At 43.7% G+C, this 13025-nt stretch overlaps 2 protein-coding genes and 1 gene segment (V, D, J or C); all 3 read left to right on the top strand.

The window, feature by feature from the left end:
* LOC143823023 (immunoglobulin lambda-1 light chain-like) overlaps positions 1-5977 on the top strand; it is a 28752-nt gene extending 22775 nt beyond the window's left edge. Inside the window, exons 6-7 of the mRNA XM_077308819.1 lie at positions 1357-1434; positions 5431-5977. Of these exons, the coding sequence (XP_077164934.1) occupies positions 1357-1434; positions 5431-5762 (410 nt within the window). The 3' untranslated portion in view covers positions 5763-5977. The remainder of the gene's footprint in view (positions 1-1356; positions 1435-5430) is intronic.
* The window catches only part of LOC143823103 (immunoglobulin lambda-1 light chain-like), a 134232-nt gene that overhangs the window by 102999 nt on the left and 18208 nt on the right, over positions 1-13025 (top strand). The window lies entirely within an intron of this gene.
* The window catches only part of LOC143823102 (immunoglobulin lambda variable 5-37-like), a 56441-nt gene that overhangs the window by 33736 nt on the left and 9680 nt on the right, over positions 1-13025 (top strand).

Below are 13025 nucleotides of genomic sequence, written 5' to 3'. Positions count from 1 at the left end.
GACAAAAATAAGTATTCATAGATGCGATAAAGATTGATCATTTGATTTCCAGTTCTGGAAGCCCATATTTAACGGTAATATTTAAGTGTAATGGTAATATTTAAGTTTGTTGATTAGGCTCAGAATACAGACATGTCCAGCTTGTCATGAATTAGGAATCAATAGGTGTTCCTCACAAAGCTTCTTCTCCACTTTGGAAAAAATGAGGTTTTGCAAGGTCCCAGGACCAGCAGCCATTTCTTCGGTAGGTTCCTGCATTAAAAGTCCTTTAGGTTAAAAGTCCTTTAAGTCATAGCCGAAATTTTTGTTGAGAGGGACAACTTGAATGTTGATGCCCATCCATTTCTGGCCCTTAATTGCTGTGACTGTCCATACAGATTTGTTCATGCTCCCATCAAGCCAACTTGGAATCCCTGAGCCATTTCTGAGTTGCTTTTGGGATTCTCGAGTCATTCTGGAATTGAGCTGAGAAAAGTTGTCAATCATTACATCTGACTCTGAATTCCACCTCTGGTGAAAATTGGTGGTCATTCTCCCATGTCTAAAACCACCAATGTTTTAAAAGATTGCACCTCATTTCCTCTAGGCTCAACAAGTACAGGCAGTGAATTAAGGAAGTTCATATTTATAGTCAAAGGGATGCTCCAGTGCCTTGGGTTTAATGTACAGAAAGAAAGAAAAACCTTATCTGAGCACAGACAAAGCTTCGGGACTTACATAATCACCTGTGAGGCTTCTTTTAAAAATGATATTCCTAATCCAGTAAAGTGGATAACCCACTGGTGTCAAACCAGCAGCTTGGTTCTTCAGTTCAAGTTACAATGAACCAGGACCTCCTCCGACCTTCTAAAATGGAGTCCAAGCAGTGGATTGAAGTATACAATGAGGTGGTGACCTTCCAAGGGGGCTTTCTGACATGGGTGGTCCTAGAAATGACCATTCCCAAGGCGTGGAATGATAAACGGAATGTTCGCGGAGCCATGGACCTTCATGTGCCGAAATTATGAGCCAGGAGAGAACTCTCAGGAAACACCTGCAGTTCTGCTCAAGTCATGTCAACAAGACTGGGAAGAACTGGGCCAATTCCTAGTCGAGTTAATTCCCCTTTAAAAGATCAGAATCAGGTAAGATGCAAGAAGAAAGTGACTGCTTCATGTTGTTAGGAACAGCTAACAGGATGTTAGTCTTGTGGTCCAAGGAAGTAGCCAGTATATCTTTTAAAAAATGGAATAAAATCCATTAACTATGGCTTCCATGAAAATGGGAAATAATGCTTCTAATTAAATGTCGCTGTTGCTGTCTGATGCATTTGTGATTTCCCATGCGGAATGTGTGTTGAGGGCTTCTTTCTGCCAGGAACTGGAGATGGGTTTTTGTACAGCCTTGTGTCACTGTGGTGGGTCTTCGGAGGAGGGACCCAGCTGATAGTCACAGGTAAGTCACTGCATTTCTCCCGAATCTTTCCTTCTCGCTTGCCATTTTTTGAAAATTTGATTATTTTTGCCTCTTTTCTCTCTCCGACCCCAACTGGACCTTGGGTTTCTTCTCCCTGTTTTCACGCCGATTCTTTCATAGGAACTGAATTTTCCAGGATCACCAGACTACCAGAATAGAAAGTTGCAACCCCCTTTTATCTGTCTCTTCTCCCTGATTCCTCAAATTTGAAAGTTGGCTGGCTGAAAAAGATTGTGTTTTTTTCTCCACGTTTTCTGGGGAGAGGGAAATGGGCACGAATTCCGGAAAATCCCTTTGGGTGTTAAATATCAGCTTTCTTATGACGGAAGACTGATCAGAGGAGGGACTTTGAAATGTAGTTTCATCCTATAAGGATTGCAAACTTGTGCATTGGGCTGAATTGTTTTCCAATTCTGTTATTAGACTTTGTAAATGATTTGAATGGGCAGAGTAAGTTAAGGGATCAGTCAGACTCTTGGTCTGCTTAAAAATGCCACTGAGAGCCTGCAAATGTGTCCTGGTAGACTCAGATGCACATAAAGCTGGCATCGTTGCTCTTCTAAATGATGCCAAATTAAAACAGAATGGGAAATGCGAATTACTTGGAGCGATTATTCTGAAAATCACATTGTCAACCTTCAATTCACACTCTCAGCAAGGAATCCAATTGAAGTCAGTTGAGCCGTTCTAGAACAAATAGGGTGTGAATTGCAGTCTTATATGTGGATCCAAAGACTATGGTGAAAAAATTCCAAAGGTGACTTGACAATTCAGAGAAGTCGGGGCTTTCAAATACACCAAAGAGTGCCCTGGCAATCCACTTTCAACGCACTTTCTAAGCGGATTTTGGCCGTATGAAACCGCAAAATCCCCTTGCAAACAATTGCCAAATTGCCATGGAAAGTGGGTTGAATGCACATTATTCAGCATGCATGAAAGCGCATAGATAGCATAGCTAATGGATGCATGAGGTTTTACCCTTAAGTGAAATTGATGATAGAAAGACTGACAAACTGATGATGGATGGATGGATGGATGGATGGATGGATGGATGGATGATAGATGACAGACAGATAGATCGATAGATGACAATAGGCTATAGTTATAAAAACGGCTTTATTTATGTATTTATTTAGACATAAATAAATGTATAAATAAATATACAGCTGGCTGATGGTGGTTCGCATCAAATTAAAATACAACCCCACAAGTACCCCCCAACCCCATCCAACCCACCCAACGGGGAGGTCAGCGGTGTTCAAAGCTGTTCCCAGTTGTTTGGAATTCTGCTAAATTATGGTACATTATATCTGAGGATCTGAGGATAAATTTCGTCCAGAGGGTTTATGCCTGCTAATCCATATTGTAGGTTTATTTCTTTTTAAGGAGCTACAAGCAGGTATTGTATTTCCTCGGATACAATAGCTGTATCTGCCTATTATCATGTCCTACAAATTGAGGGATTCTTGTTTGCATTTGTCAAAACAGTTTGATTTTAAACGTTCTGAACCAAGGCCGGCCATGATTTTTCCTACTCCACGAAATTTGTCTACAGAGGGACTGTGTGGTCAAATATTAGCAAGGGATTATTACCCACAAACAGTTAACTGCTTCATTTTCATGACTGAAACAGCTCCTCTTTCTTATTAAAAGTTTTGTCATGGAGACGGAATGGGTGCGGAATGTTTTTATCGGTGGCAGGGAATTCATGTGTCATGTGATTCCTCACAATCTGGAGACAGAGAGAGAGAGACAGAGAGAGAGAGACAGAGACAGAGAGACGTTCTGCGTCTTGACTCTAATCAGCCCAATCAAACTCTTATTCAAGGAGTTCAAATTGTACGGCAGTCTTTTGGCTATATTTTCAAAAGTGATACAGCCCTTGTCTGTTTAGATGCTGTAAGGTGGTTATTTGCAACTTCATGTTTACTTGTATCCACTGGATTTTATAGCAGAGTGAGGTTTTGGTGCATTGTGGCATACAATCTGGCATTCTGATAAATGAGAATTTCCTGAACTATGTTTCGAATTTTCAGCTTCAGAAAACCACAGCAGGAAGTGGGAGGGTTTTAACTGGTCACAATAGTGTGGCCAAACTGGAAGGGGCTCATGGTAATTGTAGTCCATGGCCATCTGGAGAGCCACAGCTTGGTCACCTTAAGGATAATACTTACTTCTTTGTTTCTTCACCAGGTCTCTTAGACTGTTTAATTTCTTCTCGCCCCCCACCCAGTACCTTTTTTAAACTACTATTTTGTCCAGAGGGCTTATGCCTGTTAATCCATATTGCAGGTTTATTTCTCTTTTAGGAGCTACAATGAAAACTCAGCTAGTAGCCATCAACAACGATTTATACAACTCAGTTCTGGGTTGTTTGAAGAAATATAGTTTTGCCTGCTCTAAGTATGATACTTATCAACTGCAGGAGAGACTTGGGGAGGTTCAGACTGGGGAAGATGATGCAGAGAGCGGACATGGTTGCTGTCTTGAAGTATTTGAAAGGTTGTCATTAGAGGAGGGCAAGGAAAGGTTCCTGTTGGCCAGCAGACGATACGACCTACAATAAGGAGTATGGTACCAGTTAGATATCAGGGGAGGGGGGGAATTCATAGTCAGAGTAGTTCAGCAATGGAATCGACTGCCTAAGGGGAAGCTGAGCTCACCTTCACTGGTGGTCATTAAGCAGAGGCTGGATAGATACTTCTCATGAGTGCTCTAAGCTGATCCTGCAATGAGCAGGAAGTGGGGCTAGATGGCCTGTGTGGCCCCCTCCAACTTTATGGTTCTATGAGGCTGGATTCTCAGCCATTCCTCTGGCCTTCCCCCACTCCTACTTACCTGTCAATTCTTCGGAATCTCTACCTGCATGGTGCCTTACATGCTGACTTCAGCCAGGTCCCTTAATATGATGGCTGCATGTTTTGGAAGTCATTAAGGAGCGGAATTGGCACACGCAGGGAAAACTTGGCCCCAATTATTCTACCCCTGAAATTGTGTGCTGAATCTGCTGCCCAAGACTCTCAGCCATCCATGGGTGTCTGCAAGCTACTTGGCTAAGCCAACCAGTTTTCTTGGTATCTTTCCTATAACTCTGTATTCATAGTATATCATCAAGTTGTCAATCGGCTTGGGGAGGGGCAGAATATCCATGCTATCAGATTTCAAATGCAGCTTATGTTTAGCTGGAAATTTCCTGGGATAACAGCTGATTTCCAGGCAATTGAGATCAGTTCCCCTGACAAAAATACCTGCTTTGGAGGGTAGATTCTATAGCAGGGTTGGCCAAACTGTGGCTCTCCAGATGTCCGTGGACTACAATTCCCACAAGCCTCTGCCAGCATGTCAGGAGAATTGTAGTCCGTAGATATCTGGAAAGCCACAGTTTGGCTACCTCTGCTCTAAGACATTGTGCCCATCAAAGTCCCTCCAGAAGCCCTTCCGTCCCCAGACTCCATCAAATCTCCAGAAATGACCCAACCACTGCTGGCCACCCAAGTTATATTGCACAGGAAACTGATAACCAAGTTGCATAGAGTTTCTTTCAGTTCTTGGAGACGTGGTTAACAATATTATACTGAGTTCCAGGGTGTGCATTCTAGAAGAAAAACCTCTCAGGTCAGTCCTAAACAAAGGAATCAAAAGCTACAGTAAGGTACTGAGGTCTCCCTATTTCTTTGTTCTTTCTAGTGAGCAGGGAGATTCCCTGTATTTCTTGTAGACCAGGTTCGTTCCCAATGAAATCTTCTACCGCAATAAATCTCGAAGGCAGCCCAGGCAAGATCAGGAGTGGCCTTGGTCTCTGTGCCCTTTTGTTGGCCTTCTAGGGCAACTGTTAGACCAATGTGTGAACGAGGATGCTGGAATATAGAGACTCCCGGTTTGATTCAACAGGGCTCTGCTTATGTCTGTCCGCCCTTGCCCTTGGCTGTCTCACGCAGACTCACACAGCTAACCCTCTCCCATCTTCCTTTACAGATGCAAATCAGCCCTCCCTCCCTCCCAATGTGAACCTCTTCCCTCCCTCTGTGGAAGAGAAGGAAAGCAAAAACAAGGCCACCCTGGTCTGTTTGATGGATGGCTTCAGACCACCTGACATCACCGTCACTTGGCTGGCTGATGGCACCGCTATCTCTACTGGGGTGGAAACGACCAAGCCGACGAAGCTCAACGACAACTACGTGGCCAGCAGTTACCTGACTCTGAATCCCTCCGAGTGGGAAAGTCATACAAGTTACTCCTGCAAGGTGACTCACAAAGGGATCGACTACGTCAAGAGTGTGGGCCATTCGGGATCACCATGCTCTTAACCCTCTCCTGCCCACAGAGCTTTGTTGCATCCAGAGCTCCGCTGCGTAAGGAGGAAAACTTCAGCTGGGCTGTGCAAATGGCTCTTTCTCTCCCTGCCCCGCACCTGCCCCACTTTTCCTTCTGTACCCCCACAATTTTCACACACATTCCCTGTCCCCTCAGCTTCATAGGTATCCTTGTAGTTTTAATGAATAATAAAACCTGACTCGTGCAATTTTGCTGTCTATGTATAGATTATTGCCAGTGGTGACTTAAAAAAAAAAAAAAGATTGTGAGTTGACCTCTGTGAGTCAATAAAACAAGACAATGCTTGATCAGCCATTGTTGTTTGTTGAAATCATTTCTCCTCCATCTGCACCAATCTGGAGGGAAATGAGGTAAGTCAAACTTTTCAGCCATGGCTCACGTGCTTTCCTTTCTGTATGAAAACATCATGTGGAGAATGGAGTTTTCTTGGGGAACCCGATACAATCCGGTTACCTGAAAGACTTCAGGTTTATTGTGGGGCTGGAAGATACTTTTCTATGGGCTTTCAGTGTTCATGAGGCAGTGCACAATAACAGGGAAATTACATTTTCAGACTATGAAATCCATGGAAAGGGGGCATCCAGCCGTGAAGCCATGATTCACAGTAAGTTGAAATCAGGGCTTGACAACATAAAGAAATGCGCAGGAAAATAGAAGAGATTTCATTTGGAACCTAAAGCTCAAAGAGGGTAGGCACCAAGTGAGCAGATGTAGGAAGAAACGTCCATAGAGAGGGCACCACCACCAAAAAGGACCCGGGACAGATGACCTCCTAGTTAGTTCAGCAACTGGGGTCACACAGACCCATTATGCACGGGGGAAATAATGCACATTTGGGGTGGAATGGCGGCGACTAAAATCACTGATAACGCACGGTGCCGGCTGCAACTGGCCGCAGCTTCAGTGCATGCCGCCGAAAAAGGCACGTTAGCGAAATGCGGAAGAAAGCGCAGATCCGGGTGACCAGGGCGCAACCAGAAGCGGCGCCGGGATCGCCACGTGCATAATTGGTTACTCTGGGTTTTGCCGCTGTCACGCCCCGTCCCGTGCATAACCGGTGTGCGTCCTGTCTTCCCCCTCCTTGTTTTCCATGTGACCCAAAATCACTGTTTCGGCAGCCGTGCATAATGGCCCACAGTGGGCATCTTCCATTGATGGTCTATATAGCCAGCTAGGCAGCTATCAGGTTCAGGAGAAAAGGCAAAGCATTGGGGATTAGTAGAAGCTGAAGAGTCCACTATTTCACCAAGAAGATTTCTATCCAGCCTGGATTAAGTGTGGAATTAGACTTACGAACTCGGTCTTCAACACCACTAGGACCTCTACATGGGGTCTCACAAAGCTACAAAGTCTTTTTATTTTTTATTTTTTTTGTAATTATAAAAATGACATTTGTTCAGTTTCGTCCCCTCTTGAGTACCGTGCTTGGGTACCATGTTTTTCTTCTAAGGAGGTCCAAATGGAACATAGGATTGCCCTTGGCGCCACCATTTTGTCCTCACAACAATGGTGACTGGCCACCAATGCAGTGAGAGTCATAGTTCACTGGGGGTACACACCCAAGTTTTCATAGAATCCTACAATCATAGAGTTAGAAGAGGCCATAAGGGCTGTCTTGCCCAACCCCCTGCTCAGTGCAGGATCAGGCTAAAGGTGCTTGGACTACTAGTGAGGGGAAGCCCACCACCTCCATAGGCAGTCGATTCCATTGCTGAACTATGGTGAAAATGTTTTCCTAATATCTAGCTGTTATCGCTCTCCACCTTGTTTAAACCCATGACTGTGGGTCCTACCTTCTGCGGTCAACAGGAACCTTTCCCTGCCCTCCTCTAAGTGACAACTTTTCAAAAACTTAAAGAGAGCAATCATGTCCCCTTGTGAGCCCTAGTTTATCCACTGCACCTCCCTGGACTGAGAACTGGCCACCCAGTGATACATGCCTTCTAAGGACATAAAAGGAGCATTGCTGTTTTGGTTTACAGACCAACAAGACAAATTGATGAGCAATGAGGCATGAATCAGAAGAGTAACAGTAAATTGCTGAAAAACTATATCATGGAATGGGGGGGGGGGGTGGAGCCAGGGTGGCCAAACTATTGATCTCCAGATGTTAATGGACTACAATTCCCATGAGCCGCTGCCAGCCCCTGCCATGAGCCCCTGCCAGTCCATGAACTACAATTCCCATGAGCCCCTGCCAACCTGTGTATGCACCCACCTGGGGCCCCTCCCCTTCCCATCCCCTCCAGGCTGGCAGGGGCTCATGGGAATTGTAGTCCACCAACCTCTGGAGAGCCACAGGTTGGCCACTCCTCCCAAATCCATTTATTAACAAAATTGCCAAGAGGACAGAGACATAAGTGTCACAAAAACCTTGCATCACAGTAGCCACGGCAACAGCTCCACCACAACGCCTGAGCAGCATCCTTGAAAAGTGTTTGAAGAAACTCTTTCAGATCTCTGGCTCTTTCAGTCTTGTCAACTCGAAGGCAGAAGAGCAGAGGTGTGACCATCTTGGACTCACAGAGTGCCGAAGATGTGACAGAATGCCCTCCCAGGTTTAATTGGTCTGTTTCCAACGTTGGCAACATTTTCAAGAACTCACCATCTCCGTTCTCATCAATGCACTCCAGCCTTGCACTGAGAATCCCTAAGTGTACTAAGAGAGTCTTTATGTATGCAACTCAAGTGTTGCCCTGTCCCCATTCCATGTTATAGCTCCACATCTAATTACTATTGCCATTCAGTTTAAAGACTGGCATCTGGTTCTAAATGGGACTGTCCAACTGCGTTTGATTCCCCACTTCTCCGCCACATGCAGCCAGCTGGGTGACCTTGGGCTCGCCACAGCACTGATGAAGCTGTTCTGACCCAGCAGGAATATCAGGGCTCTCTCAGCCTCACCTCCCTCACAGGTGACTGTTGTGGGGAGAGGAAAGGGACGGCAAATGGAAGCCACTTGGAGACTCCTTTGAGTAGTAAAAAGCAGGGTATAAACACCAATGATTCTTCTTTAAAATCCAACAAGTGGCTTACAATTGCCTTTCCTTCCTCTCTCCACAGAAGTCACCCTGTAAGGTAGGTGAGGCTGAGAGAGCCCTGATATTCCTGCTGGGTCAGAACAGCTTTATCAGTGCTGTGGCAAGCCCAGGGCTTCGTGAACCTTGGTTGAGAAAAATGTAAATCCATCTACCCTGAGTGAATTACAACTCACAATGTGTCCATTCCAGATGAGTTTCCTTGAAACACATGCATATTGTTGCAAATTATAGCAGACTACAAAACCCATGATGCAGTATCCTTGTGAGTCCTAAACATACCCACAGAGGAACCAAGGAGCCATATAAGGTTAAAAACTAGAAATTCGACAGGGAATTGACAAAAATAAGTATTCATAGATGCGATAAAGATTGATCATTTGATTTCCAGTTCTGGAAGCCCATATTTAACGGTAATATTTAAGTGTAATGGTAATATTTAAGTTTGTTGATTAGGCTCAGAATACAGACATGTCCAGCTTGTCATGAATTAGGAATCAATAGGTGTTCCTCACAAAGCTTCTTCTCCACTTTGGAAAAAATGAGGTTTTGCAAGGTCCCAGGACCAGCAGCCATTTCTTCGGTAGGTTCCTGCATTAAAAGTCCTTTAGGTTAAAAGTCCTTTAAGTCATAGCCGAAATTTTTGTTGAGAGGGACAACTTGAATGTTGATGCCCATCCATTTCTGGCCCTTAATTGCTGTGACTGTCCATACAGATTTGTTCATGCTCCCATCAAGCCAACTTGGAATCCCTGAGCCATTTCTGAGTTGCTTTTGGGATTCTCGAGTCATTCTGGAATTGAGCTGAGAAAAGTTGTCAATCATTACATCTGACTCTGAATTCCACCTCTGGTGAAAATTGGTGGTCATTCTCCCATGTCTAAAACCACCAATGTTTTAAAAGATTGCACCTCATTTCCTCTAGGCTCAACAAGTACAGGCAGTGAATTAAGGAAGTTCATATTTATAGTCAAAGGGATGCTCCAGTGCCTTGGGTTTAATGTACAGAAAGAAAGAAAAACCTTATCTGAGCACAGACAAAGCTTCGGGACTTACATAATCACCTGTGAGGCTTCTTTTAAAAATGATATTCCTAATCCAGTAAAGTGGATAACCCACTGGTGTCAAACCAGCAGCTTGGTTCTTCAGTTCAAGTTACAATGAACCAGGACCTCCTCCGACCTTCTAAAATGGAGTCCAAGCAGTGGATTGAAGTATACAATGAGGTGGTGACCTTCCAAGGGGGCTTTCTGACATGGGTGGTCCTAGAAATGACCATTCCCAAGGCGTGGAATGATAAACGGAATGTTCGCAGAGCCATGGACCTTCATGTGCCGAAATTATGAGCCAGGAGAGAACTCTCAGGAAACACCTGCAGTTCTGCTCAAGTCATGTCAACAAGACTGGGAAGAACTGGGCCAATTCCTAGTCGAGTTAATTCCCCTTTAAAAGATCAGAATCAGGTAAGATGCAAGAAGAAAGTGACTGCTTCATGTTGTTAGGAACAGCTAACAGGATGTTAGTCTTGTGGTCCAAGGAAGTAGCCAGTATATCTTTTAAAAAATGGAATAAAATCCATTAACTATGGCTTCCATGAAAATGGGAAATAATGCTTCTAATTAAATGTCGCTGTTGCTGTCTGATGCATTTGTGATTTCCCATGCGGAATGTGTGTTGAGGGCTTCTTTCTGCCAGGAACTGGAGATGGGTTTTTGTACAGCCTTGTGTCACTGTGGTGGGTCTTCGGAGGAGGGACCCAGCTGATAGTCACAGGTAAGTCACTGCATTTCTCCCGAATCTTTCCTTCTCGCTTGCCATTTTTTGAAAATTTGATTATTTTTGCCTCTTTTCTCTCTCCGACCCCAACTGGACCTTGGGTTTCTTCTCCCTGTTTTCACGCCGATTCTTTCATAGGAACTGAATTTTCCAGGATCACCAGACTACCAGAATAGAAAGTTGCAACCCCCTTTTATCTGTCTCTTCTCCCTGATTCCTCAAATTTGAAAGTTGGCTGGCTGAAAAAGATTGTGTTTTTTTCTCCACGTTTTCTGGGGAGAGGGAAATGGGCACGAATTCCGGAAAATCCCTTTGGGTGTTAAATATCAGCTTTCTTATGACGGAAGACTGATCAGAGGAGGGACTTTGAAATGTAGTTTCATCCTATAAGGATTGCAAACTTGTGCATTGGGCTGAATTGTTTTCCAATTCTGTTATTAGACTTTGTAAATGATTTGAATGGGCAGAGTAAGTTAAGGGATCAGTCAGACTCTTGGTCTGCTTAAAAATGCCACTGAGAGCCTGCAAATGTGTCCTGGTAGACTCAGATGCACATAAAGCTGGCATCGTTGCTCTTCTAAATGATGCCAAATTAAAACAGAATGGGAAATGCGAATTACTTGGAGCGATTATTCTGAAAATCACATTGTCAACCTTCAATTCACACTCTCAGCAAGGAATCCAATTGAAGTCAGTTGAGCCGTTCTAGAACAAATAGGGTGTGAATTGCAGTCTTATATGTGGATCCAAAGACTATGGTGAAAAAATTCCAAAGGTGACTTGACAATTCAGAGAAGTCGGGGCTTTCAAATACACCAAAGAGTGCCCTGGCAATCCACTTTCAACGCACTTTCTAAGCGGATTTTGGCCGTATGAAACCGCAAAATCCCCTTGCAAACAATTGCCAAATTGCCATGGAAAGTGGGTTGAATGCACATTATTCAGCATGCATGAAAGCGCATAGATAGCATAGCTAATGGATGCATGAGGTTTTACCCTTAAGTGAAATTGATGATAGAAAGACTGACAAACTGATGATGGATGGATGGATGGATGGATGGATGGATGGATGGATGGATGGATGGATGGATGATAGATGACAGACAGATAGATCGATAGATGACAATAGGCTATAGTTATAAAAACGGCTTTATTTATGTATTTATTTAGACATAAATAAATGTATAAATAAATATACAGCTGGCTGATGGTGGTTCGCATCAAATTAAAATACAACCCCACAAGTACCCCCCAACCCCATCCAACCCACCCAACGGGGAGGTCAGCGGTGTTCAAAGCTGTTCCCAGTTGTTTGGAATTCTGCTAAATTATGGTACATTATATCTGAGGATCTGAGGATAAATTTCGTCCAGAGGGTTTATGCCTGCTAATCCATATTGTAGGTTTATTTCTTTTTAAGGAGCTACAAGCAGGTATTGTATTTCCTCGGATACAATAGCTGTATCTGCCTATTATCATGTCCTACAAATTGAGGGATTCTTGTTTGCATTTGTCAAAACAGTTTGATTTTAAACGTTCTGAACCAAGGCCGGCCATGATTTTTCCTACTCCACGAAATTTGTCTACAGAGGGACTGTGTGGTCAAATATTAGCAAGGGATTATTACCCACAAACAGTTAACTGCTTCATTTTCATGACTGAAACAGCTCCTCTTTCTTATTAAAAGTTTTGTCATGGAGACGGAATGGGTGCGGAATGTTTTTATCGGTGGCAGGGAATTCATGTGTCATGTGATTCCTCACAATCTGGAGACAGAGAGAGAGAGACAGAGAGAGAGAGACAGAGACAGAGAGACGTTCTGCGTCTTGACTCTAATCAGCCCAATCAAACTCTTATTCAAGGAGTTCAAATTGTACGGCAGTCTTTTGGCTATATTTTCAAAAGTGATACAGCCCTTGTCTGTTTAGATGCTGTAAGGTGGTTATTTGCAAGTTCATGTTTATTTGTATCCACTGGATTTTATAGCAGAGTGAGGTTTTGGTGCATTGTGGCATACAATCTGGCATTCTGATAAATGAGAATTTCCTGAAGTATGTTTTGAATTTTCAGCTTCAGAAAACCACAGCAGGAAGTGGGAGGGTTTTAACTGGTCACAAGAGTGTGGCCAAACTGGCAGGGGCTCATGGTAATTATAGTCCATGGCCATCTGGAGAGCCACAGCTTGGTCACCTTAAGGATAATACTTACTTCTTTGTTTCTTCACCAGGTCTCTTAGACTGTTTAATTTCTTCTCACCCCCCACCCAGTACCTTTTTTAAACTACTATTTTGTCCAGAGGGCTTATGCCTGTTAATCCATATTGCAGGTTTATTTCTCTTTTAGGAGCTACAATGAAAACTCAGCTAGTAGCCATCAACAACGATTTATACAACTCAGTTCTGGGTTGTTTGAAGAAATATA

Source organism: Paroedura picta, chromosome 13, assembly GCF_049243985.1.
Source record: "Paroedura picta isolate Pp20150507F chromosome 13, Ppicta_v3.0, whole genome shotgun sequence".
Classification (NCBI taxonomy): domain Eukaryota; kingdom Metazoa; phylum Chordata; class Lepidosauria; order Squamata; family Gekkonidae; genus Paroedura; species Paroedura picta.
This window is presented reverse-complemented; position numbering and strand designations above follow the sequence as displayed.